This window comes from Lontra canadensis, unplaced genomic scaffold (genome assembly GCF_010015895.1).
Source record: "Lontra canadensis isolate GAN:19392208 unplaced genomic scaffold, GSC_riverotter_1.0 scaffold54, whole genome shotgun sequence".
NCBI lineage: Eukaryota > Metazoa > Chordata > Mammalia > Carnivora > Mustelidae > Lontra > Lontra canadensis.
Genome location: NW_022631048.1, coordinates 1,631,961 through 1,658,842, shown reverse-complemented (window position 1 = coordinate 1,658,842; position 26,882 = coordinate 1,631,961). Strand labels below are relative to the sequence as shown.

General features: G+C 38.9%; 2 protein-coding genes across 6 annotated transcripts in view; one reads left to right on the top strand and one right to left on the bottom strand.

Moving 5' to 3' along the window:
• Window positions 1-19,995, bottom strand: part of SUGCT (succinyl-CoA:glutarate-CoA transferase) — a 763,713-nt gene extending 743,718 nt beyond the window's left edge. For all 5 annotated transcript variants that reach the window (XM_032874961.1, XM_032874965.1, XM_032874964.1 and 2 more), the window contains exon 1: window positions 19,831-19,995. In XM_032874961.1, the coding sequence (XP_032730852.1) occupies window positions 19,831-19,930 (100 nt within the window). In that variant the 5' untranslated portion in view covers window positions 19,931-19,995. The remainder of the gene's footprint in view (window positions 1-19,830) is intronic.
• Window positions 19,996-20,188: 193 nt separating this feature from the next.
• MPLKIP (M-phase specific PLK1 interacting protein) lies at window positions 20,189-23,249 on the top strand. Its single transcript, XM_032874966.1, has 2 exons — window positions 20,189-20,768; window positions 21,760-23,249. The coding sequence occupies exons 1-2, from the start codon at window positions 20,430-20,432 to the stop codon at window positions 21,958-21,960; spliced, it is 540 nt and encodes a 179-aa protein (XP_032730857.1). The 5' UTR covers window positions 20,189-20,429; the 3' UTR covers window positions 21,961-23,249.
• The last annotated feature ends 3,633 nt before the right edge of the window (window positions 23,250-26,882 follow it).

Sequence of the window (26,882 nt, the reverse complement as noted above, 5' to 3'; positions counted from 1 at the left end):
CCCCTGATGGATGCTGCAGTGTTTTATAACCTAATCTCAGAAGCAACATATTATCACTTCTGCCATATGCGATTAGTCACACAGGCCAACTGGTGCAGAGTCAGGGAGTGTTCACACAAGGGGCTATGGGAAAAAGGATCATTACAGCCATCTTGGAAACTGGGCAATACACTCAAAGTGGTTTTAGTTTGTATTTCCACGATGACAAGTGATGTTGAGCACATTTTCATGTGCTTATTTGCCATTATCATGTCTTTTTTTTTTTACTAAACATCTACTTGAAACTTTTGTCCGTTTTTAATTCAGTTCCCTTAATGAGTGTACACACCATGACTTCAAGGACCCTTACCATCCTTGTCACTCAACACACTGCAACATAAATATCAAGCTTTTTGGAGAGGGCTATCTGTTTTGTCCCCTACAAAATTAAGTTGCCTAACTTCAAATTCATTGCTACCCAACAACAATCTCTTCCCAAAACAGCTACTGCAAATCCTCTCCACTCGCTAAGCCTCCAAATCCCTTTCTTCTCTAGCTTTCATGTCAAATGAGCTTACTGGAAAATTATTCTTTGGGGAAGAATTTTATCAACCCAAGAGAAAATAATGAAAAATACTGATAGTAGTCATTCATACATAAAAGTCCAGCCATATTATCCTATATTGAAATTTGTCAGTCAAGAAGACTTACTTTAGTGTGCTAGCCCTGTCATAACAAAATACCATAGACTAAGGGCCTTAAACAACAGAAATTATTTTGTCACAGTTCTAGAGTCTAGAAGTCCAAGATCAAGATATTAGGAAGTTTATTTTCTCCTGAAGCCTCTTTCCTTCATTTGCAGATTACTACCTCCTTGCTGCCTCTTCACTTGGTCATCCCTCTGTGGAGTACATCCCTGATATCTCTCCTAACCTCTTCCTATAAAGGCACAAGTTATGGGCACCTGGGTGGCTCAGTTGGTTAAGCATCTGCCTTCGGCTCGGGTCATGATCCTAAAGCCACAGGACTGAGATTTGCATCAGGCTCCCAGTTCAGTAGGGAATGGGCTTCCCTCTGAACTTCCCCCCTCTTCTGCTTTCTCTCTCACTCACTCACTCTTGCTCAAATAAATAAATAAAATCTTAAAAAATATATGTTTAAAAAAAAAGACACCAATCAGCAAAGGACCACCAGAATGGCCTTATTTTAACATAAATTATCTCTTTAAGGGACCTACCTCCAAAAATAGTCACATTCTGAGGATCAAGGGGTTAGGACTTTAACATATGCATTTGAGGGGACACAATTCAGCCCATAATAAAGCTCTACCCATGAATGCAGTTTCCAAACAGTTCTTTTAACATCCATCTCTTATCATGTAGAACAGCCAAAAATCAGCAAAATATAGGGAAAACTGTATCAAGAAAGAGACAAAAGCAAACATGAAAAAGAAACTGAAAGAAAAAAGATATCAGGCAGGTAAAAGAACTTTTTTAAAAACTACCATTATGATTCCATCAATATGACATTCTAGAAAAGGCAAAAGATAAGAAATAGGTAAGAGCTGGGAGAAACTGGAGATGAAGAGAGGGAATGACTACAAATTTTAAGGGTAAGGAAAGTGTTCTGTGCCTTAATTATGGTGTACATTTGTCCAAACTCACGGAACTATATACCAAAAAGAATGTATGCATGCAAATTTTGTATGCAAATTTTAATGTATGCAAATTTTACCTCCATAAAAAATTATCAACACCATCAGAAATATGAAGAACTTGCACCAATAGAACAAAAAAAGATACTTGTAAGAAATATTTAGAGAATAAAAATATGATCTTAGAACTTTAGAAAAAGATACAAGAATGAAAATTTAAGAGAAAGGTTAGAAAAATCAAAATCAGATGGGGCACCTGCGTGGCTCATTTGGTTAAGCAGCAGACTCTTGATTTGGCTCAGGTCATGATCTCAGGGTCCTGGGATTGAGCCCCGCTTCAGGCTCCACGCTCAGTAGTGAGTCTGTCTGAGGACGACTCTGCCTCACTCTCTCTCTTTCTGCCCCTCTCCCCACTCACTCTTCCTCTCTCTCTCAAATAAATAAATCTTAAAAAAAAAAAAAAAAGATAATCACCCAGACAGAACAAAAAGAAATAATAAAAGTGAAAAATGGAGAAGAAGGAGGAAAAATAAAGGATCAGCCCAGGAATTCTGATAATACAGGCTGCTCAAAGAGGGAACAGCAAAAAGAGAAAAGAGAACATTAATAAAAAAATAATTCAGAAAATGTTCACAGAATTGAAGGGTATGAATTTCCAGATTGAAAAGGCCCTCTGCATGTCCTGCACAGATTTTAAAAAGGCACACACCACTGTGAAAAGGTATATGCACCCCTATATTTACTGCATTATTTACTGCATTATTATAAGAGCCAAGCTATGGAAGCAGCCCCAGTGTCCATCAATAGATAAATAAAGAAAGAAAACATGATGCAGGGGTGCCTGGGTGGCTCAGTGTCATGATCCCAGGGTCCTGGGATTGAGCCCCGCATCGGGCTCTCTGTTCAGCAGGGAGCCTGCTTCCCCATCTCTCCCTGCCTGCCTCTCTGCCTGCTTGCGATCTCTATCAAGTAAATAAATAAAATCTTAAAAAAAAAAAAAAAAGAAAACATGATGCGCACACACACACACACACACACAGAGGAATATTACTCCGCCTTGAAAAAAGATGCAATCATGCCTTTTGCAACAACATGGATAAACCTACAGACTATTATGCTAAGTGAAATAAGTCAGGCAGAAAGACCAATCACGTAAGATGTCACCCACAGGTGAAATCTAAAAAACAAAACAAATGAATAAACAAACCAAAAGCAGAACCAGATCTATAAACACAAACTGATGGTTGCCAGAGGGGAGAGGGGCAGGAGGATGGCAAAATGGGTAAAGGGGAGTTGGAGATACAGGCTTCCAGTTACAGAATGAATAAGTCATGGGAATTAAAGGCACAGCCTAGGGAATGTAGTCAGTAATACTACACTATACTATACTATACTACACTATACTATACTAGCATTGCATGGTGACAGACTTGTGATGATATACAGATTTGTCAAATCATTGTATTGTATACCTGAAACTAATGCAACATTCTATATCAACTACACTAAAATTCAAAAAATTAACTAATTTGGGGCGCCTGGGTGGCTCAGTGGGTTGGGCCTCTGCCTTCGGCTCAGGTCATGATCCCAGGATCCTGGGATGGAGCCCCGCATCAGGCTCTCTGCTCAGCAGGGAGCCTGCTTCCCCTTCTCTTTCTGCCTACTTCTGATCTCTCTCTCTGTGTCAAATAAATAACTAAAATCTTTGAAAAAAAAATTCACTAATTTAATTAAATTAATACAAATAAAAAGACACACACCAAGAATGAATAATTCATGGGAATGAAAGGTACAGCATAGGAAATATGGTAAATGGTGTTGTAATAGCATTGTATGATGACAGACAGTAGCTACACTTGTGGTGAATATAGCATAATACGTAGAGTTGTCACACCATGCTATTATACACCTGAAACTAATGTAACATTGTATTTCAACTATACTTCAATAAAAAATATTTAAAAATAGCAAAGTGCTAAAAATTTTCAATGTAAGAATCTGGAACATTACGATTTTTATTTTTTTCTCTGCCAACAGAAGATCTGAAAACTTTCTAGGGAGAAAAAAGCATATAGAAAGGACTGGCTAGCAGAATGTCATTGAACTTCTCAACAGTACTGGAAACTAAAACATTAAAATGGAACAAAAACCGGGACGTCTGGGTGGCTCAGTTGGTTGGGCGGCTGCCTTCGGTCAGGTCATGATCCCAGTGTTCTGGGATCGAGTCCCACATGGGGCTCCTTGCTCAGCAGGGAGCCTGCTTCTCCCTCTGCCTCTGCCTGCCTCTCTGTCTGCCTGTGCTTGCTCGCTCTCTCTCTCTCTAACAAATAAATAAATAAAATCTTTAAAAAAAAAATGGAACAAAAACCTTAAAATTATGAGAGGAAAATTTGTTTCTCTTTTAAATCTAAACCCAGTCAAGCCATGAGTCTTGTGTGAGGGTAGAAAAAGAATATATTTAAAAAAAAAAAAAAAAAAACCTGGCGATTCACAGACCTGTACCCCTGGGGGAAAAAAAATATATGTTTATAAAAAATAAAATTAAAAAAAAAAAGAAAGGAAGAAAAAGAATATATTTAATCAATCAAATTTTCAAAAACTTTGCGTTCCTATCCTTTCTTGGGAAAATGATTTCTAGAGGATATGCTCCACCAAAAATACAATAAGAAATAAGATATGGTGTCAGAAAATAGAGGATCTTAAAGGAGAAGAATAATGAAAGGAATCCTTGGGATGATAGTAAAGAAAATACTAACACAATAGCTGAAATATTTACACTTATGGTATAGTTGGGAACGAATTAAGGAAAGATATTGAGAAAGTAAATAAAGAAGCCAAATATTAACAGAAGGGAAAAACAAAAAGGTGTGTGGGGCAGCAATGGAATAAAAAAATCCTAACAATGTAAGTACTGAACTGGTCTAGCAAAATTTACCATTTGGTAAGATGGAAAGTATATGTGTAATTGTTGGAATGACGGTAAGACAAAGCTAGTCTTTATCCTACAGATAACGCCTAAAAACAAAATCAAGAAGTAGCATCATAATCACCTTAGTTAGAGATCTGGAGGTAAAAACCAAAAGAAATAGCTCAGAGAACTGAAATTTGTTATCTCTGGAAAAAGGAAAGGGGCAGAGAGACATAAGAGGCTACTGTTTTTCATAATTAACTTTACAGATTTGAAGTACATGTAAAACCTTGATTTTCAAAAATTAAAAAACAAGTAAGTTATATTAAACTGATGAGCAACAGGTGAAGTATCATTTTTGCTGGGATGCCCCCTGCAGTGTTTTGACAAATACTGTCACTCTGAAGCCTTCCCTGATTAATTATTCACACACGCGGCTGCAGCTTCAGAGGGAAATCACAGTTCATTCTCATTACTCGCAGATTCTATATTAGAGAGTCCAATTACTCGTTAACTCCAAGACCAATACAGCACAGCTCTGCACTCATTCCAGGACATGCACAGAAGGCAGAAGAATTTCAGTCACTTGATGTACATGTTCCCATCTGAAGTCAAAGTAGGCAACGCATTGGCCTTCTTGCTTCAGGTCTCACACTGTAAGCAAGTGTCCTTTATGTGGTGTATTTAGTGTCACATTTTCACATTTCTGTGCTTGTTTTGGTGATCTCACCATTTAAAACGGCCCCCAAGGGGCGCGTGGATGGCTCAATCAGTTAAGCATCTGCCTTCAGCTCAGGTCTTGATCCCAGGGTCGTAGGATCGAGTCCCACATCGGCTCCCTGCTCAGTTGAGAGCCTGCTTCTCCCTCTGTCCCCACCCTGCTCAGGCTCTGTCTCGCTCTCTCAAATAAATAAATAAAATCTTAAAAAAAAAACAAAAAAACATCGTCCCAAGAGTGGTGGCGGAAGTGCTGTCTGGTGTTCCTAAGTGCAAGAAGACTATGATGAGCCTTTTTTTTTTTTTTTAAGATTTTATTTATTTATTTGTCAGAGAGAGAGAGACATCACAAGCAGGGAGAGTGGAAGAAAGAGAAGCAGACTCCCGTTGAGCAGGTAGCCTGATAGGCGACTCGATCTCAGGGCCCCGAGATCATGACACGAGTTGAAGGCAGTCGCCTAACAAACTGGGCCACCCAGGTACCGCCCCTTTTTTTTAAGATTTTATTTATTCATTTGAGGGGAGAGAGACAAGAGACAGCATAAGCTGGTGGAGGGCAAGAGAGAAAGGGAGAAGCAGACTCCCTGCTGAGCAGGGAGCCCAACACAGGGGCTCAATCCCAAGACCCCAGGATCATGACCTGAGCTGAAGGCAGACCCTTAACTGACTGAGCCACCCAGGTGCCCCATGGAGAAAATATGTTAGTTGAGCTTTGTTCAGGCATGACTATAAGTATATAAATTATAATGCTATGCACCAAGTTCAAAGTTAATGAAACATCAATATATATTAAATAAGGTGAGTTTAAACAAAAACACACACTTAACAACATTATGTGTATTTATCAGTAGTCAAAAATGTGTGACCAAAGACTGGCAGGAACTTAATCCTCTATTTCCCCTAGAAGCAATGGTTCAGTATTCACTAACTAGGTGTTCATTTTATAGAATATAACTACCTCTAATAACAATAATTATCTGTATAAAAGAGGCAAGAAAAAGATTAGTGCTAGCTCAACAAGGAAGCCCTTGACCAGCCCTGGGAAGCATTGAAACAAAATTGAATACCATCATCAAACATAGTTCGGAAGGGTGGGCAACAGGGAGAGGAAAAGTAAAGGTTTGATAAGTTGATTCTAAAATTCATCTTGATGAGTATATGATCAAGAATAGCCCAGAATTTTTTGTGGAAGGAAGACTATTTAGCCTACAAAGTTAAAAAAAAAAAGAAAATTTTTAAAATATGATATTAACATCTAAAACCAATGGAGAGAGAAACAGCCATACAAAGAAATGAAAAATTGTTACATAATGCAGAGAAAATCTCAAATCAATGGGAAAAGGATAAATTACTTAAGAAACAGTATTGGGAAAACTGATTATCCATATAGAAAAAGAGGAAATATGACCTACATATAATCCTATTAAGTTCTAAGATCTAAATACAAACTAAATTTTAAGTAAATGAAACCATTAAAACACTGGAAGAAGATGAAAGAAATATGTTACAGTTTTAGGTTGAGGAAAGCTCTTCTCTACCCCCAAAAATTTTGAAATTAAATCATCAAAGTTGATAATTTTGGCTACATAAAATTTTAAACTCAATACAATGAAAGATACCATGATTAAACTTAAAAGTAACAAAACTTGCAATATATGTAAAAAACAAAAGGTTTCTACAATATATAAAATAATATTAGAAATCCGTAAGAAAGAGGGGCACCTGGGTTAAGTGTCTGCTTCAGTTCAGGTCATGATCCCAGGGTGCAGGATAGAGTCCCACATCTCTCTCTCTCTCTCCCCTTCTGACAAATAAATAAATAAAATCTTTTTTAAAAATTATATTTAAAAAATCACTAAGAAAGAAAACCCAATGGAAAAATACGAAACATATATGAACAGTCAATTCGTAGATAAATAAAAATTTCCAGTATGCTACCAAAAAATGTTTATACCAATTTCATTTACAAGCAGAAGATGAAACTTTAAACAATAAGAATTTTTTTTCTTACCACATTGGCAAACATTCATTAATTAACACCCAGTATTGGCAAGGGTGTGGTGAAATGGGCACTTTCATACACTGTAGAATGTAAATCACTAATGACTCTGTACTACAGCAATTTAACACTTCCCATAAAAAATGTAAATGTTAAAATCCTTTGACTAGGTTCTCCTGTTGATGGAATATAATTCACAAAAAGATTCCACAAGTATGCCTAGACATACGTAAGAAAACGTTCACTGCAGAACTTGTCTTGATTTTCTGCTGTACTTCAGATGTCTTTCAATCAGCATTGTTACAAATAATTCACATATAATAAATTATACAATTAATTAAGTTTTGCACCTGACTGGCTCAGTGGGCAGAGCATGTAACTCTTGCTCTCAGAGTCTTGAGTTCGTGAGTCCAAGTCCCACATTGGGGGTAAAGATTACTTAAGACCAAAAATTAAAAAAAAAAATATTAGTAACAATTACTTCAGTTTTGACAGATACATACACCAGTGAGGTCACCTCCACAATCAAGAAACAGAACTTTTCATCACCTGAAAGTCTCCTCTAGTCCTTTGCAAACTATCTTTCCCTCCAATCCCAGCCTTAGGAAACTATAGATCTGCTTCCTGTTACTACAATTTAGTTTGCATTTTCTAGAATTTCATGTAAATGAAATCATTTAGTAGGGATTCTTTTGTGTTTGGCTTCTTCCATAAAGCATAATAATTTTGAGATTCATTCATGTTGTTGCATTTTTTTTAAAGTCTTTATTTATTCATTTGAGAGAGGGAGAGACAGGACAAGCAGGAGGAGGGGCAGAGGAAATCAAGAGTTGGCTGCTTAACTGATTAAGCCACCCAGGTGCCCCTGTTGTTGCATTTTTATAAGTGAATAGTATTCTACTATATTTGTTATCCATTCAACTATTGATGGACATTGAGTTGTTTCCATTTTTAGGCTACAGTGAATCAAGCTGCTATGAACATTCGTGTACAAGTCTTTGTGTGAACCTGCTTTAATTCTCTTGAGTAAATACGTGGTGGAATGGCTGAGTAATGCGGTAAGTGTATCTTTAACTTTCTAAGAAACTGCCAAACAGATCTCCCAAGTGTTGTACAACAGAGCATGAGAGTTCTAGATGCTCCACGTCCTCACAACACTGGGAATTGTTATTCTTTTTAATGTTAGTCATTCTAATAGGTAGATAATGTTTCTTATTGTGGTTTTAATTTGCATTTCCCTGATGAATAATGTTGAACATCTTTTCATGTAATAATTGGTCATTCATATACCTTCTTTTGTGAATTGCCCCTCTAAGTTTAATACTGAAGAAAAATATTAAAAGCAATACAAAAATCCAACAAGAGGTGTTAAATAAGCACTGGCGCATTGTTACAATACACTCTCAAGTAGATACTAAGAAAAATGAGACAGATTTATATATCCTGACATGAAAAGTTGACCCAAGATACATTTCTAAGTTAAAAAATGAAATCAAATTATAGAACAGGATGTATAATATAATCCTATTTTGTTAATATATAAATACATATATTTAAATATATAATAACATTAAGAATGTATATTGGTAGGGGCACCTGGGTCACTCAGTCAGTTAAGCAAACCAACTCTTGATTTTGGCTCAGGTCATGTTCTCAGAGTCATGATAGAGGACCAGTGTGGAGCCTGCTTAAGATTCTCTCTCTCCCTCTCCCTCCCCCACCCGCGGTTGATGCATATGTGAGCTCACTCGCTCTCTCTCCCTAAATAAAAAAAATAATAATAAATGTTGGTAGTTGTAGGAGCATTCATAAAATTCTATCAGTGGTTAAATCTTGGGGAAAGAATTTATTGAGAACTTTTACCAGCTAAATTATGTATTTCTGTAATTTTGCTTACTGTGATTATGTTTCTAATCAGCAAAAAGAAGACAAAAAGCAAAAAATGAAAACATAAAGAATCAACAAAATCAGAAAAATACTTTCAACAATAAAAAACATAAAAAGACCTCAGATATGAGAAGATATTTTGACATTAGGAATGAATATACAAGCAATTCTTCTTGTTGCGTAGATCTCCAAAAGTACTGGTCATCTGTACTCAGATCTCTTTTTAGGACCCCTGTTTTATTTGAAATGATGCATGAAATACATTTAGGGGTCTCTTCATCCCATACATTTCATTTCATTACAAATCTACTAAGAGAAGTCTACATTTCACTACCAATGCCATCTCAAAGCCATAATAAATTAGTAAAACTTTGTTTAGTGAAGCAAAAACTTTTAAACTGAACTCATTTCACATCAGGCAATAGAATTTTACTTGTATTATTTGAGAAGACAGATAATACAAGTAAATAATACAAGATAACTACCAGATAGAACTTCCAGAGCACACTGAAGTCAAATGAATGAGTTTTACACCATGAAGAGCGTGAATGCTGGACACTGACTGGATTCGATTTTCTGCCCCAGGACTTACCCCCCACTGGCCTTCAAGATAACTTCACTTCTCTGAACTTGTTTCCTCATTTGAAACACCTAAATCATAGAGTTTGCAAGGACTAAATTAGATGTTGTATATAAAGTGTTCAGCACACTTTTTGGCATATGGTAACTGCCTACTAAAAGTTTCCTTTTGTCATTATTATCACTATCATACGTGTATTACATATAGTCACACCACCTATTCAAGTAAATAACTTATTCCAAATGTTAAAACAAGAAAAGAAAAACACGGGGCGTCCGGGCTGCTCAGTGGTTTGGGCCTCTGCCTTCAGCTCCGGTCATGATCTCAGGGTCCCGGGATCGAGCCCCACATCAGGCTCTCTGCTCAGCGGGGAGCCTGCTTCACCCTCTCTCTCTCTCTCTCTCTCTGCCTGCCTCTCTGCCTACTTGTGATCTCTGTCAAATGAATGAATACAATCTTTTAAAAAAAATAAAAAGGAAAAGAAAAACACATGATTGTTTGAAGAAACAGAAATAAACATGACTCTCAATACCCTATATTTAAGAAGGGTATCTACACACCCATATTTTGCCAGTTTGTGAAAGACAAGAATAAGCTGGATGGGAATAAAGGGTGATTATAAGAGGAAAAACAGTTGGAAAGGGCATCAGTTGTTAATTTGTTGTGACCTATTGAGCAGCTTGTATACCGCTCTATCTTATTTAGCCTCTAGGAGTAAAAGCTATTATAAGGATACAGCTGAGCAATCATGCAAAGAAGTATAATTATAATGAAGGCGCCATCAATTCTATGCTTGCCAAAGCTGCTTCTAAGTCTCGCCTCGTATTTGGCCCTAAGGTTTCCAGGACACAAACAAACTTGAGCAGCACTAGAGTAGACATAATTGACAGATGCCCACCTAAGTGGCTCATCTGTGTGACAGCAATCATGGCATCCCTCTCCACTGTACTAGCCAACATTAAAAAAAAAAAAAAGTCATAAAACAAACTGATCAAATATTATGGCAAATAGAACATGTAATATTCACTAAAAGGATTTTTTAATTTGATATTTTACAGAGAACTTAACTACCAGAACTTGGGAGTAAGAAAGCAGGAGAGGGACATCTTCTCAAAGCATGTTCTCTAAATCTGCTGAAGCTTTATTTAGGATAGTTAGCAGGAAGTTTTCTCTCTAGCATGGGTTAGAAGTCTTGGAAAAAAGCTCTGTTCCTAACAGTATAGTTTGACAGGTAACTGTAGGAGTTTAGAGTACTTTAAAAATTAGTATCCAGTGGAAGACATTCCGAGGAAAGTAGAATTTCGGAGCTGCAAAAAGGTGGAGTGGGAGTGATGCTCAAGTTGGAAGGCAATCACACAGAAACCACCAGAGAGTAGTTAGGTGGGTAATTACTTACAATAATTTATAGCTGACATCCAATTTCTTAACAATTGTCCTTCACCCATAAGAACTCCACTATTACTGTGGGATTTGCAATCAAACAGGTTTTGGAACTGTTGGATGCCTCTATTTTAAGGAAAACTTGAGGAGTTTATAGGAAGAATGATGTAAAAAGATCAGAAAGGGGGCTTTTGAGTCATGAGTAAACCACGCATAACCAAAATACAAGTCAGTGCCAATCCAAAATCCCTCTGTTCTTCCACACTTCCCAGCTTTCTCTTGCAGTTAGATTGGGGTCCAATACCTGGGGTCTGGCCAATGAAATGAACAGGCACAAGTAACAAAAGCCATTTTAGGCCCGACCCTTAAAAATACCGCATGAAATCCTCCGGGCTTCTCTTCTCACACTACAGTGACCTTGGAGGCTGCAAGTTACAAAGAGTGAAATTAGACATCCAAAAAAGATGTTTTTATTGTATTAAGCCACGAAGATCATGGGCTAATTTGTACTGCAGCACAACCAGGCCTACCGTGACTACTAGAGATCCCAGCATTGGAGGAGAAAAATGGTAGCCTCTAGGCAATGTCACAGCATCAAAGCTAACAACTGCTAAGTCCATTTCAGGGGAATTGTTTTACTGTCCCTTGAGATACGGGAGACTTTCTACGAGATACATGAATCATTTTAAAGAAATCAATATCTAGGTTTCCAACTTCCATACATATTCTTGCCTAAAATTAATCAGCCTACAACTAAGCCTTCTTTCACAACCCTTCTGCCCAGTAGGCTAAAGAAAAGCATATTCCCCACACATCTCAGATCTTACTCTCACTTTAGTTATTATAAAATGTATTTTAAGGGATAAAAATTTTTAAATATCAACTTATATGCAAGGGATTGTTTTTTCAGTCCTTTAGGAGATGGACCACTACTATAGATTGGTATGTGGAAAGGTGGAACACTACCAATTTATAGACCACGTAAATCAATTTAGAGTTAAAGAATTTATAACCAAAAGTCAGAAAGCCAGAGGAAAAAAGAGTCAATGTTCAGGACTCATTAACGGGCCATCCTGAAGTTAACTACTCAGATGATCAAAGTGGCTGATCCAGGAACTAGTGGAGCAAATGGATAGTTACTAACTACTGACTATGAGTGCTCACAAACCCCAGGGGTTCCTTGAACTCAACGTTGGTGGTGTGGCTGTCCTCTGCAAGACTAACCAAACGTAAGTTCTTTGCACAAATTAGAAAAAGGCATCTCCTTCTAGAGAACTGGCAAAACAGGGCTCCCTCTAGGTTGTTCATGAAACACTATCATTATGTGTTGATGGTGTTGAGGGAAATTATAATTTAATCACAGCAAAGAAGAAAATGTGTGTGCAAGGAGGCGGAGGGGGAATGTTGCAGTGTTAGACTGTGAATAGGATGAGCTCTCTTTTGACACAAAAAAAGGTATTGAGTCCTATTTTACAAAACACTGCAAATATTTAACTAAGAGGAATAGAGGGGAAGGGAAGGCATAGGAAGGCACAGCCTGGAAGAAGTGTGTGGGGTGGGTATACATGTGAAAAAAAATATGTTTTACAATTTGATTTGTTTTTCGTTTTTAAAGATTTTATTTATTTGACAGATAGAGATCACAGATAGAGATCTCTAAAATTTAGAGATTTTATTTATTTGACAGATAGAGTAGGCAGAGAGGCAGGCAGAGAGAGAGGAGGAAGCAGGCCCCCTGCCAAGCAGAGAGCCCCATATGGGGCTCGATCCCAGGACCCTGGGACCATGACCTGAGCCGAAGGCAGAGGCTTTAACCCACTGAGCCACCCAGACGCCCCTGATTTGTTTTTAACAGCTTCCAGTGGGTAATTCTGAAGAGCAGAAGAAAGTTCTAGAGAGAATTTAGGGTGCTTCCGTGTGAGCGTCTATGAAACCCTCCCAGAAACTTCTCTTCAAGTAGTAGAGATAAAAATTATTCTTCAAGACTTTAGTTTTGGGGGATGGAAAAGGGAAAGCAAAGAGCATGTTTGCAAGTACAGAGGCAGGCCTAGCATGTGTTCATGTTACAAAATCTTCAATACTGTTAATACCAATTATCAAATTGTCCATATATACTGGCACTAGCAGTATACGAAAATGGTATATATTCTCCATCATCTTCCATGACCCTGGATATGATCTCTTGGTTATGTGGGATTTTTTTTTTTCTACTTGTTTGTTGCAAATTTGACAGTTAAAAATTTGCATGTCACTGTCATTTTAATTTGCATTTAATGACTTCTGAAATCAAATTCCGAAAGTTTTCCATATTTGCTCTTATAAATTATTCTCTTCTTCTTCTCTTATAAATTATTCTTATAAATTCTCTTGTAAATTATCTTGACCCATATTGCTAAGGCGCATTTATCTTATTACTGATTTGTATGGATTCTTTCTGAAGAAAGAATATTAACTTTTTATCATTCACATTTTGTGAAAATAACTCTTCCCTATCTCTTGTTTGCTTTCTGACTTATATTGGAATTTCGCTTTCAAAAAAATCATTTTACTTTCCACCTCTGGTACTGTATCAGGATTCCTCAAGACTACCCACAATTCGGGGTTACCTGAGTGGCTCAGTCTTAAGCGTCTGCCTTCAGGCCAAGATCGCAGAGCCCTGAGATACAGCCCAGCATCAAGTCTCCCTGCCCAGTGGCAGCCTGCTTTCTCCCTCTCCCATTCCCCCTGCTTGTGTTCCCACTCTTGCTGTGTCTCTGTCAAATACATAAATAAAATCTTTAAAAATTAAAAAAAAAAAAAAAGACTACCCACACTTCCACCAATTTGCTAAAAGGATTCACAGGACTCAGCATACAGTTGTATTCGTGACTAAGGTTTATTGCAGCAAAATGATATATGACAGGATCAGCAAGGGAAAAAGACAGGCACAGTCTGGAAAAATCCATGCACAGGCTTCTTATGTTCTCTTCCTTCTGTGAAGGGCCACACCAAGCAGCTTCTTTCTCCAGAAACAAACAAACAAAAAGGCAACATGTCCAATGCTTCTGCTCAGGGAAATCTTATTACAAACTCAGAATCTAAGGTTTTTACTGAGCCCTATTCACATAGACATGCTCTGCTTCCCAGTCTTTCCAGACTCAGAGGAAAAGCAGATTCACCATAAATCACAAGGATTGTACAAACCACCTAGCATCCTTATTAATTAGGAAGCAGTTCAAGTCCCAGGTTTCCAGATGCCATCCAAGGGCTAAACTTCTAAGATGGTCCTTCTAAAGACAGCAGCCTGAGGGCTGCCAGGGTGGCTTAGTCGGTTAAGTGTCCAACTCTTGATTTTGGCTTAGGTCATGATCTCAGAGTCCTAAGATGGAGCCCTGCATCAAGCTCCATGATGGGCCTGGAGACTGCTTGAGACTCTCTCTCTCCCTCTATCCTTCCCACTTTCTCTCTCAAAAAAATAAATATGTTAACTCTTCTGCACAGGTACCATGTTTTCCCAAACCTAGATCACCTAAATGCTCATGTATAGGTGGGTTTCCCATTTAAAAAGCTTCTATTTTATTTAAAGACTAAAACTATCTAAGGCTTATTTTTTTCTATTTAAATATTAAAAGTTGCTTCTTAGATAAGCAATTAATATTTTTTCTTGCTTTCTATTTTCTTAAACACTTCAGGTTACCTACAAAATGTCTGTATTTTTATAACTGAAAAATACAAAAATACAACTTCCGGTGAAAATAAAATTTTATTTTCTAATTTCAAAATAAAAATTTGTGTCTCGAAAACAATAATTATACTCTTAGGTTCTCCTTCATATTGAAGTATTCTGTCTGCAATTTTATTAGCAATGAAAATTTTTATAAGCGTGAGTTAATGCTTTAACACCTGTGTTACACCTGAGTAAAGAATATTAGTCTACAGAGCGTCTACCTTCAGCTCAGGTTATGATCCTGGGATCCTGGGATCCTGGGATCAAGCCCCTATGTCGGGCTCCCTGCTCAGTGGGGAGACTGCTTCTCCTTCTCCTGCTCCTCCCTGCTTGGGCTCACTCTGGCTCTGTCTGTTAAATAAATAAAATCTTTACAAATATATATTTAAGGGCCCCCTGGGTGGCTCAGTTGTTAAGTGTCTGCCTTCGGGTCAGGTCATAATCCCAGGGTACTGGGATAAACCTCACATCCTGCTCCCTGCTTAGCAGGGGGCTTGCTTTTTCCTCTCCCAATCCCCCTGCTTACGTTCCCTCTCTCACTGTCTCTCTCTCTCTCTCTGTGTCAAATAAATAATTATTTAAAATATATATGTATTTTTTAAAAAAGAATATTAGTCTACAAATAAGTAATTGTGTAAAAAAACAGTTCACCCGTGCGTGACTACCACAGACAATGCATACATGCTTAGAGTTGAAAAGATGATCATCAGTGAAGTCTGGCTCTCAGAGACTCGGGAGAACAAGTTGCTTCTAATACTTGCTTTATCACTGAAAATATTATGTAGGTGATAAATAAGTGATCCACTGTGTTCAGTATAGACCTAACTCTATAAATGACTGAATTAATCACATCCCAGAGATACACTGACGTTTTTACTACTGGAAGTCTTTAACATGAAACAGCTAATAACAGGACCTCTATAAGAAAAATGGAAATAATCTGAAAGTTTCAGGAAATACCAAGGTAAATATTATATTCTAAGTATACATATAAACATTTCTATACATATAAATTATTAAATATACTCTCCTGTAAAACAAAATGTCTTATATCAAAAACATGTTTTTAATATTTACATGTATGCATTTTTTAGCCTGAGAGTAAACACAAGGTTCTGGAGTAGAGATCAGAGTTATTATTACTTACACCAAAAAATGTATACCACTTTTCCCACACCTAATATGTCACAGGCATCCTATAGTGAGCCAGTTGGTTAGGCCTGTATATACAGGGGTTGAATCATAGGAAAGGGACCCAAAACTATCATAGTTGCCCAACTGCTACTTTCCCAGAGAAAAGCAGAAAAAAAGCTAATCTTCCTAATGTAAGCAAATTCTCCTTAGAAGAGGGAAGGTCTCAGAGTTCTTACCCTTTGGAATGTAAATAAATGTCTCCTTAGGGAAGATTAACTTCACAGGGTTTACAATCTCAATCTTGAATGTGTCTCAGGCTCTGAGTTTTATAACCCTTTGGAAAAAAAAAACAAACTTCCTGGGCATTCTCTAACAATCTAATCTCTTAACAATCTTTTAACTTCTAAGTCTTGCCCTTTAACCCAAGTTCTAGTTTTCTTGGCTTACAAAGCTGTGACCATACAGAAACATGAAAATATACACTTCCTGATTAATACACAGTAAAATGAACCAAAACATTTATATTTGCAGCCCTTGTTAATATTTGACACCTCCTAAAATATTGGCTTTCACACCATTTCTGAAGAGCCCTAGGGAATTCCTCGGAGTTGCCCCAGAAGCCTCTTTTGAGGGGGGCATTTAGAGGTGCAGAGTGAGCAGAGCTCTGAAACCCCAATTCCTGCTTCAAATACATCCCATCTGCTCTCAAATGTTGGGCTTCCAATAACGTTTTTTGAAGATAAGGCTCTACCAAAATATATATATATTTGAAATCCCCTTGGCAGGGGGGTACCCACCAAAAAATCCTGGGCAACCTAAATAAAAATCCTGTCTTATAGAAACAGACATGGTTTCATTTATGTTTACACTTAAATTTTCTTGGTGTGGTGCTCTTATTTGCATTAATGTGAAACCTAATGAAACACAGAACACCACAAAGTTCATCAATTCTTTCTGGGGCTCCAGATATTGTTCACAGGTACTCAGAAAGTTCTTGATGTTTTGCTTGTTGATGTCCTATGTATACAATGCCACTTGAAAAAAAGTACCTAAACACTAGTAGTGTCTTCCATTTCTTCCTGTTTTCTATTACTGATCCTCCCTAAACAGTGCTGTAATTCTCTTTTGGGGGGAAACCAAAACCTCTGTTGCTCACAAATATAAGAGGTGCCCTTTTCACGGGACTCAGATTTCAACGAGCAGCTACCGTACTCTCATATCCACCACTCCAGTTCCTCACTTTTCTACTTCCAGGTAACCCAACATAAAACTTCCTCCCCCTTCCTTCACCTCTCTTCCCCAGCACTCACCACCATACAAATAAACTGAAGACAAATAGATGTGTCAGCCCCACCAGTTCCGGCACCCAGATTGCAATTCCCACGCTGACACATGAGTAGATTCTAGCAACATTTATAAAAATTCAGTATTAAGGTTATACGTGCTAGTCTCTAAATCTAAAATAATACACTATACAGCACTTCCAAAATTTTACAATGTTTCTCTATTGCATTTTTTTTAAGATTTTGTTTATTTATTTGAGAGAGAGAAAGCAGAAGCAGGAGGAGCAGCGAAAGGAGAGGGAGAAGCAGGCTCCCCACTGAGCAGGGAGCCTGATGGCGGGTTTGATTCCAGGACCTTGGAATCATGACCTGACCCTAAGGCAGATGCTTAACTGACTGAGCCACCCAGGCAACCCTAACTATTGCATTTTCCAAAGGCTAGACTGGGTGGCTCAGTCAACTGGGCATCTGTCTTCAGTTCAGGTCACGATCCCAGGGTCCTGGATGGCGCCCTGTGTCAGGCTCCCTGATCAGTAGGGAGTCTATTGCCCCCTCTGACCCTCCCCCCCAGCTCAGGCTTCTGGTAGTGCCCGCACAGACACGCGTGCACTCCCTCTCTCTCAAATAAATAAGTAAAAATCTTTAAAAAAAAAAAAAAAAAAAAAAAAAAGGACAGACTTATTGTCAATTCATATATCTTTACTTAGGGGGAAAAAAATCTCCTGGGATTCAAGAAACCTGAGTGCTGGTTGCACCTCTGCTTGTTGTGTGAACTTAAGCTAGTAACTTAACTTCTTTTGGCCTATTTCTCATCTCTAAAAGGGCAAATTGCCTATTCTCAGAAGTGATCCAAGTGGGATTAGGAGTTTTCATATAATTATTAACTCTCCTGGGACGCCTGGGTGGCTCAGACGGTTGGCGTCTTACTTGGCTCAGGCCTTGATCTCAGGGTCCTGGGATAGAGCCCTGCACCAGGCTCCCTGATCAGTGGGGAATTTGCTTCTCCCTCTGACCCTCCACCACGGTCGTATTTTCTCTCTCACTCTCTCTCTCTCAAATAAATAAAATCTTAAAAAAAAAAAAAGAAAAAAAAGAATTAACTCTCAACACTTATATATCCCTGCAAACCTGATGAAGGGTACACCGCTATGTATAATCTACCTGTCAAAAATTCTGCACTGTACTTCTTTCCTTCCCCCATTTCTAATGGAAGTTCCTGTGTGCAGAAGACAGCAAGATATCACTACAGGAAAGAATATTCTAGAAGTGTAGGCCAAGTAAAAAGACAACATACCGTACTTTAATCAATTCTGCAAATCAGTCGCCAGTTATTTTAAAAAAAAAAATTAACAAAGGTAATTTTGGTCCCCGTCGCCTTCATTTTCTGCCCTCTCTACCCAAAAAAGATGGGTTGGTGATATGAAAGGTAAGACAAGTGAGAATCACTGAACCATAATGATGTGACCGACCCCATGGTTCATTCAATAAATATTTGAGTGCCCAATTACCAGGCATTAAGCTAAGCAACCAAGACAATGCCCAAAGGCTAAATTTTGGGGCGATATAGAGAAATACATACTGAAGTGGATCATCTGGGGTCCTCACGCCTTAAATGCTTCACTAAGCCTTGAAGGCATTATCCTGACTTGATTGATTCTACAACTGTGTCAAAAGGAGAAATTAAGTGAACAGAATTCCCTCAGCATAACCGAAAGCCATTTGTGTCTCCACTCCTCGAGGAGGATGCAAGCTGAGAACACATCACACTTCAGCTGGCCTTGTCCCCGAGCACGTGTCACAGAGACAGCGAGGAGCGGCTCCCCGCCACCCCCTGGGCTGTGATCTCAGGAGTCCCAAAGTTCTTCAGGATTCTGTTTCCCACAAGCTGATTCCACGAGTCACACGGGACCCTCGTTCCCAAACTCCGAGGGAGTAAACAAAGTTCTATAAACGGTAATAACTTTAAACCCCATCTCTAAATAAAATTCTGGGACAGGTGTCTGGTACCAAAGCGTGTTTTATTAGACATCAGGTGTCATGCTTGGATTAGCACATTTGTCTTTATAACCAAAAGTCTGTGAAACAGTCAAGATTTTCAGAGCTTTGGTCAAAGTGTGCTCTTCGAAAATCAGCATCCGAGCGCCGGAGCCACCTCCCTCCCCCGCCTCCGAGTAACAAGAACAAGGAAGGAGTAAAGTCCGACATTAGTTACCACGGCCTCTCCCCCCGTCCCGCAGAGCTGTACTCGGAGATCCTTTCTGAAAGGCGGCCGGGTGCACCTTCTCAAAGTGAGTTAAACTCGGGACATGAGGCAGGGTAGGGGTAAGGGGCAGAAGCGAGCCCAGGACGACCGCGCTGGGGCGCGACCTCTCCGCCCCCGGCCTGGACGCCGAGCAGGGTGACCCCGGGGAGGCCGAGGTGCGGGGCCAGGCCGGCCGCGGGGCCACCGAGCGAGGGCCCCGAGAGGCGGGAAAGGCCAGAGGGTGGGCTGTGGGGGCAGGAGACGCTTCGGGAAAGCGCGGGCGCTCGCCCCACGGCGCCGCCGGAGGGGGAGACCCGGGCCGGAGTCCCCTTCGCCGCCCGGACCGCGTCTCGGAGGGTACCTGACTGCGGGCGGCCGGTCCACAAACCCCTCCCGCCGCCCGGGCCGAAGAGGAGGCGGGTTCTCCGCAGAGCCACGACCCTCGCCAGCGTCGCCAGCATCGCGCGCCTCTCAGATAGCCTAGGTCCCGGCGTGAGGAGAGAGTGCAGCGCGCGCGCCGCCCGCGGCCCGCGCCACAGGGGGCGCCCGTGAGCAAATCAGGCCCCGCCCTCCTCCCGCCTAGTGGGTGGGCCTCGCCGGGCAGTGCTTGCGCGGTTAGTGCTTTCCGGGCGGTGCCTTCCAGTTCGTGCAGTGGTTCGCTTAATCGGTCCTGAGCAGGCTGCGCAAGACCATAAATGCCTTTGCTGGAGCTGAGTGTTCGGCTTTTGTCCTTTTTCTTTCTCTTGCCTTTATTTAAATCTGCTTGATCTCTACCCAATTCAGTAACCCATTTCCACCGTGCGCCTGCCAGAACCTTTGTGAGGCCGGAACCAATATGCTGTGCCTCGATGGCGGCCGGAGGACTGTTTTGGCAAGGACCATCAAGTCTGTGAGAAGGGTTGGTCGGGACAGTTCCGGCGGGAGAAGGCGGCGGTGAGGTCTTCGTCTTCGTCTCCTGAGATGCACCGACAGAATTTTCGACCCCCGACTCCTCCCTACCCCGGCGCGGGTGTAGGAGGTTGGGGTAGCGGGAGCAGCTTCCGGGGTACCCCGGGCGGAGGCGGACCGCGGCCGCCCTCCCCTCGGGACGGGTACGGGAGTCCGCACCACACGCCGCCGTACGGGCCCCGGTCTAGGCCCTACGGGAGCAGCCACTCTCCGCGACACGGCGGCAGCTTCCCGGGGGGCCGATTCGGGTCTCCGTCCCCTGGCGGCTACCCTGGCTCCTACTCCAAGTCCCCCGCGGGGTCCCAGCAGCAATTCGGCTACTCCCCAGGGCAGCAGCAGACCCACCCCCAGGTAATAATAGCCAGCGTTTGCCGAGCTCTTACTGTATGGCAGGCATGGTACTAATGATAATCCCTTTACATGGATTATTTTGTCTGATCCTCTATGAGGTGAGATACTATTGTTGGCCCTGTTGTGCAGATGAGTAAACTGAGGCTGAGAGAGAAGTTAAGTAACTTACTGTAGGTGACCTTAGGTAGCAGAGCTGTACTTTCTGTTTCTAGAGCCCTCCGGCTTTGAACTAGTACACTGCCGTTCCTACGCACATTTCCCTCATTCCTATCCTTGCCTGCGATCGTGCCAGTTCGTCTGAGTAAATTACTCTCCGAGGGGTAAAACGAATGAATTCCCAGCGTAGAGCTCTCTGGGTTATAGGGTTATAGAGTTATAGACTGGTGCCATTTTCCCACTACTGGCACACTTTTTTGGCGTGGGCGGGGTGGGAGGGAGAAGGTGGTGGGGAGGGGAGCTTCAGACCTACACTGGCTTCTGCTCCAAGTCTTCCTAGGGAAAAATCGGTGATTTGTGGAAGTTTCCCGTTCCTCTCCGTGAACACAGGAGACCGAGGGAGTATTTCTGGTGTGCCTAGGATTCGTGTGATTTAAAATTTAAACGGTTTTCTGCTTTCCGTTGTGCTAAACCAACCCCACCCTTTTTGAGTCTGGAGCTAAGTAGATAAAATTTCATAGGATGGAATTTTGAAGCCGCAGGGTTAAAGCACAGTTTGTTATTTCATCACCAGTTCTGCAGAGTTACTACATTAGAAATCAAAAAGCGTTTGAGCTGACAAATGGAATTATTAATAAACGAGTATGTCAAATTGGCTTAAATACTTTTACAAACAAAAACACTAGATTAAAAGAAGAATGGACTTTGCAGTTGAACATGCTTGGGTTCAAAATAACTTTTAACTAGCAGTGTGATCCCCACTAGCTTTAAAAAAAAAAAAAGTGCCAATTATCTCTACAAAACATTTTTTTAACTGATGATTTTTTTTCTAAAGGGTTCTCCAAGGACATCTACACCATTTGGATCAGGGCGTGGTAGAGAAAAAAGAATGTCTAATGAGTTGGAAAATTATTTCAAGCCTTCAATGCTTGAAGACCCTTGGGCTGGCCTAGAACCAGTATCTGTAGTGGATATTAACCAACAATACAGCAATACTCAAACATTCACAGGCAAAAAAGGAAGATACTTTTGTTAACATTTCTGAAATTCACCCGGAAGCTTCATGTGTCAGGAACATCTTGGACAAAACTTTTACTCCTGTAATTAAGTTGAACCCTAAGATGGTGACTGAATAATTAGTTGAGTCTTCTTGGTATTTTTCATCTTATCAAGTATTGTTGAGATTAGAGAAGACATACAGTAGAGTAATTTGCAATATTTAGCTCTTTGGAAGTGCCTACCACATTTTAGAAGATTCACAGTTTCCAAATATTTAATGTTCATGGTTATATAATGGACATTTGTCTTTCAGTGGTTTTCCAATGTTTTAAAATAAAACATTTTGTCTTTCTAGATATATTGTGGTTTTGTCATATGCTAAAGAAGTAGAATTATTAAAATATTGCCTGTAATCACTTGCTTAGTATTCATAGGTAAATATTTTGCATACGACTTTTGAAAATGAAATAAACCATCCTTAGAGATACAGACAGTTCTGTATTTGTTCACAGGGAAAGAGGGTGAATGAAGAGAACAGAAAAGAATTCTATTCATATTTATTATAACCATTGTTCTTTGTGCATATTTTATGTAATGCTTTTGTAAATGCATTGAAACTTGAAAGTCACAGAAACCCACTTAAAGGGTATTTATACTTTTTATATTCATTTAACTGGAGAAGGCAATGATAGATAATAGCTAGATTAAAGTGTTCTGTATCTGAATTTCTCAACATCTCTCAATATTTTGGAGTCATTTTCTCTTGAGCCAAGGAAGATGGGTACCAGCATTCTGAAATCACTTCCTTTGTGAAGAGAACATCTCCCAACACTGTCCATCCCAAGAAAAACAGATTTGTCCTACCTGGATCATGTTTCTGTATTCCTGAACCAATAATGGCCCAAGCAATGAGGCCTGATTAGCTTGAGCTATGAACCTCCCCTATAATGAGACACGGCTCCACTAGGCCTGCGTGGATTAGAAAAGTGGTTTTCCAAAGGAAGGGATGCTACCCATGTATACCTAAATTAACTATTTCTTCCCAAATATTTTAACAAAACTAAGTCTTCTAACATTAGGACTTTTTAGATATTTTGATATCACAACATGATGAAGATAAAGCTAGTTAAAATTCTCTTTAAACATTCCCAAAAAGAAACATCTAAAAATGAAATGGTCACACAACCTGTTTGAGCCATACTCAGTTTCTTACCTCTTGGGTCTCAGAGGCAAAGAAGAAAAGGAGAGGGAAAGAGTTTAGACTAATAGAAGCTCCACGACAGCCAGGACTATTTGTACCAATTAAAAGCTGGATGAGTTATTTAACTTCTCTATGCCTCAATTTTTTTCATATGTAAAATGAAAATAGTACCCATGTCATAGAGGTGTTGTGTTTGAGGATTAAAAGGGTTTATATGTGTGCAACTCTTAGGCCAGAGCCTGGCACATAGTAAGCACTCAATAAATGGTAGCTATTACTTTCTCATTCACCCCTATAGAGCATCAGCTGCTAGAATGATGTCTGGGGAAATAGTAGGTGCTTAATAAATACTTGGTGAATGAATGCAAGCATTCTGATTATAACTACTGTATTGCTCTGCCTTGTCTCCTGTTATAAAAGGAATAGTAAATTAGTAATTTTCCCCAGTATTTTAAAGGAAATGTCTTTATTCTCTAACGTCTTTCCCAGATGATTTGAGGTCATGAAGTGTGATGAAAATTAGAGCAAATGGAATACTTTTGTAAACCTTTTAATGAATTTTATAGGTAAGAAATACTATCTTTAGGAAATGGCATTTGGAAATAATTATTAAACCACCTCTTAGAGATCACTGGGTTATTGGCAAAGATGAAAAAGGAAGTCAGAAAGGATTTTGTGCCATTGTATTCATAGCATATTTGGAAGATACACAAATTGTAACAGTTCTAATGGTTTACGTGCATTTTATTTCACTGTAAGTATAATATTAAATATTTAGTTAAATGTAAAATTTCTTTTTTGCTAAGTCACCAACATCCACTTCAGAGCCAAGTTTTTCTGACTTTCCTGAGAGAGACTTTTGTCCTCAGGAAAGGTACATTACTGTTTGGCTCTAGTTGGTGGTGTATTCAGTTAACAAAATTCTTGCGACATTGATAATTTGGTTTGTTTCTATTATTAGTCTATCTTTGTTTAGCTGAATCAAAGAATTGATCATTCTTTAAAATGAAAAATAATTGTTTTTTAGTGTTCCAAAATACACATATTTACCTCCATAGAAATGCTATATAACTTGGAAAATTTTTCAGCTAAGTATGCGTCTTAAATATTCAGGTAACTCAAGAACGGAAGTTGGGTCTTCAAACAAGGGTATATGTACTTCTGGGAGTCTTCAACCTTCTAAGGGAAATGCAGGCATAGATAACATTCCAGATCCCCACTTCCCATATATATACTCTTTGTTAAGATGATCTGTCTAAAGAACATTTCCATGTTCAATGGATTACGCCAGTTCTTTTTACCTTCTGCCTTTTCGTTGTCACCCTCTCCACTTTACATAATAAAACTATGGCAAGCTTGTGTTTTATAAAATAACCCTAACAATATTTCAGGTCCCACATAGTCTTATAGAACCTTGCACTACCCCATCAAGATGTGGAGTTACAGCCCTTCCCTTTCAACCTGCTCCAGACAGACCTTTCTGACTGCCCAATTTAAGAAAGTACGGTAGAAGTTAGTTTTCATTATTGGTGAAGTGTGGTCTTAGAAATGGGTTTATTGGCCCATGTGGAGATGTTCAGAATTCAGATGTGTTGTCAAGTAGGAAATAGTATAATGACAGTTTTTGTTTAATGGCCTTGACTTTTTTGTTTCCTGACTTCAAAAAACCTCAAGTTTTTTTTTTCCTATGGGTGAATCATGTGAAAGTAAAGCAGAGAACAAGAACATAACATGAAGGTAAAGTTACCTTATTTTTAGGCAACAAATGATTAGATTATTTGCCTTATCTATTTTAGAATATTCAAAATTGGTGCAAAAGCATGATGGATTTTGGTGAATGCTGTTAAGCAAGCTATTTTCACCATTCTCCATAACAGTAAAGAGCCTGATAAATATGTCTCAAACCTGTCTCAGTAGCATAATTAGCATGGTTTCAAGGAGGAAGAAGTTAGAAGTTCCATGTTTATTTCTGATATGCTAATACTAGATTTTCCAGTGAAAAGATCCCGTATCAAAGGTAAGTTCATGATTGTATATTTTTCAGATTCTTAGGAGAAACATTTTTATTAACCTTTGCCAGTTCATTATCAGATTCTGTAAAACCATATTAATTTTTTTACCTAGCTCAGCTATCTTCTTTATTTCCTATTTCTTCATTCTTAACATGTATTTAGGTTTAAGTTAACATAAACATTTTTTTTAAAGATTTTATTTATTTGACAGAGATCACAAGTAGGCAGAGAGGCAGGCAGAGAGAGAGGGAGAAGCAGGTTCCCCACTGAGCAGAGAGCCCGATGCAGGGCTTGATCCCAGGACCCTGGGATCATGACGTGAGCCGAAGGCAGAGGCTTTAACCCGCTGAGCCACCCAGGCGCCCCCCCATGTTAAGATAAACATATTATGGGTTTTGTTGTAAATAAGACATAAAATAGTCATCAGTATACCTTGCATGTTTCCAGAACTTGCTAGTGATTCATTATCTTTTTTGCTCCTAATTTCCATGATCTAATTTTTCATCTAATCTGAGACACTATTGTATGACTCACTATTACATACCACTTAGTAAAAACACGGCCCAGTAAATTATGATATGCCATCAATTTAAGATGCATCCCAATTTCAAAAATGTTCAGATGTGTGTCTTAGTTTGATAAGATACTGCAAACAAAAATCATAAAAGCAGAACATAAACTCAGGTGTAGGTAAATGGAATAAATATTTCCAAAATATGTACTAGGACATAGTGCATTTAATTTTAGAAAATAAGTTTAGTTATAATTAATTCTTCCTTTTCAGATATTTATATACATCCTAATTTCTATTAAAAAACACGATTGTTTTTCAGACGTAAAATTTCTAATCTATATAGAGTTATCCTCAAGAAATCTATGCAATTTCCAGTTTTGTAGAGGGTGTTTTTTGCTCAGTTGTGTCTTAATTGTATGCTCTATCAGCAAGATGAGTAAGTGAAAAAGTTACAGATAAGTCTTACTAAACATCTTTGGTTAACTTTCCAAAGAATTAAGAAGGAGAATGGCTTGAACAACGAGGTCTTTAGTGAGAGTGGTTTTCAATTTTTTGCTTTCAAAATTGAAGAAACCTCAATCAGATTGTCAATTAAAATTATTAAAAATAATTTGATGACAGCTCAGTTTATAATTTTGGCATATAACTTAAAAGGAGTCCAGGAATTGAGTAGCATCACTATAACAATTCTTTCTGTCCCTTTTTACTATATACATGTGTTTTCTCAGCGTGTATACCTCTACATAAAAAGTAATAAAATTGATGTCTTATTCTAGCAATGGCTAGAATTTATCCATGAGTATGAGAAAATGCAGCACCATCCATCTCATTGAGATATATTTCCAATAAAACTTGTTTTGTGTTTTTAATTTATAAAAATTAATATATTTTTTATCATTTGAATAATAATGATAATCCACACAATGTTCAACACTTGGAGCTTTATAGTTGTTGGAAATATATTTCTTTAATTTCTAAAAATATTTTTTATTTCAGTAAATATGTATTTCATGTATTTTGGGACAGATGTATAATAGAGTATCAGTAAAAGACTTTGAAGCAATACACTATTGCAATGATATAAAATTACATAGGAGAGTACAATGGAGATACAAATTGGGAATAAAATAGCATAAAATTTCTGTTAACTGTTTTAAGGAGTGATAGTGAATATCAAATTGCTGTGATTTATTGATTCAGCTGGATATCTTTGTAATGTACTAGATTTAGCT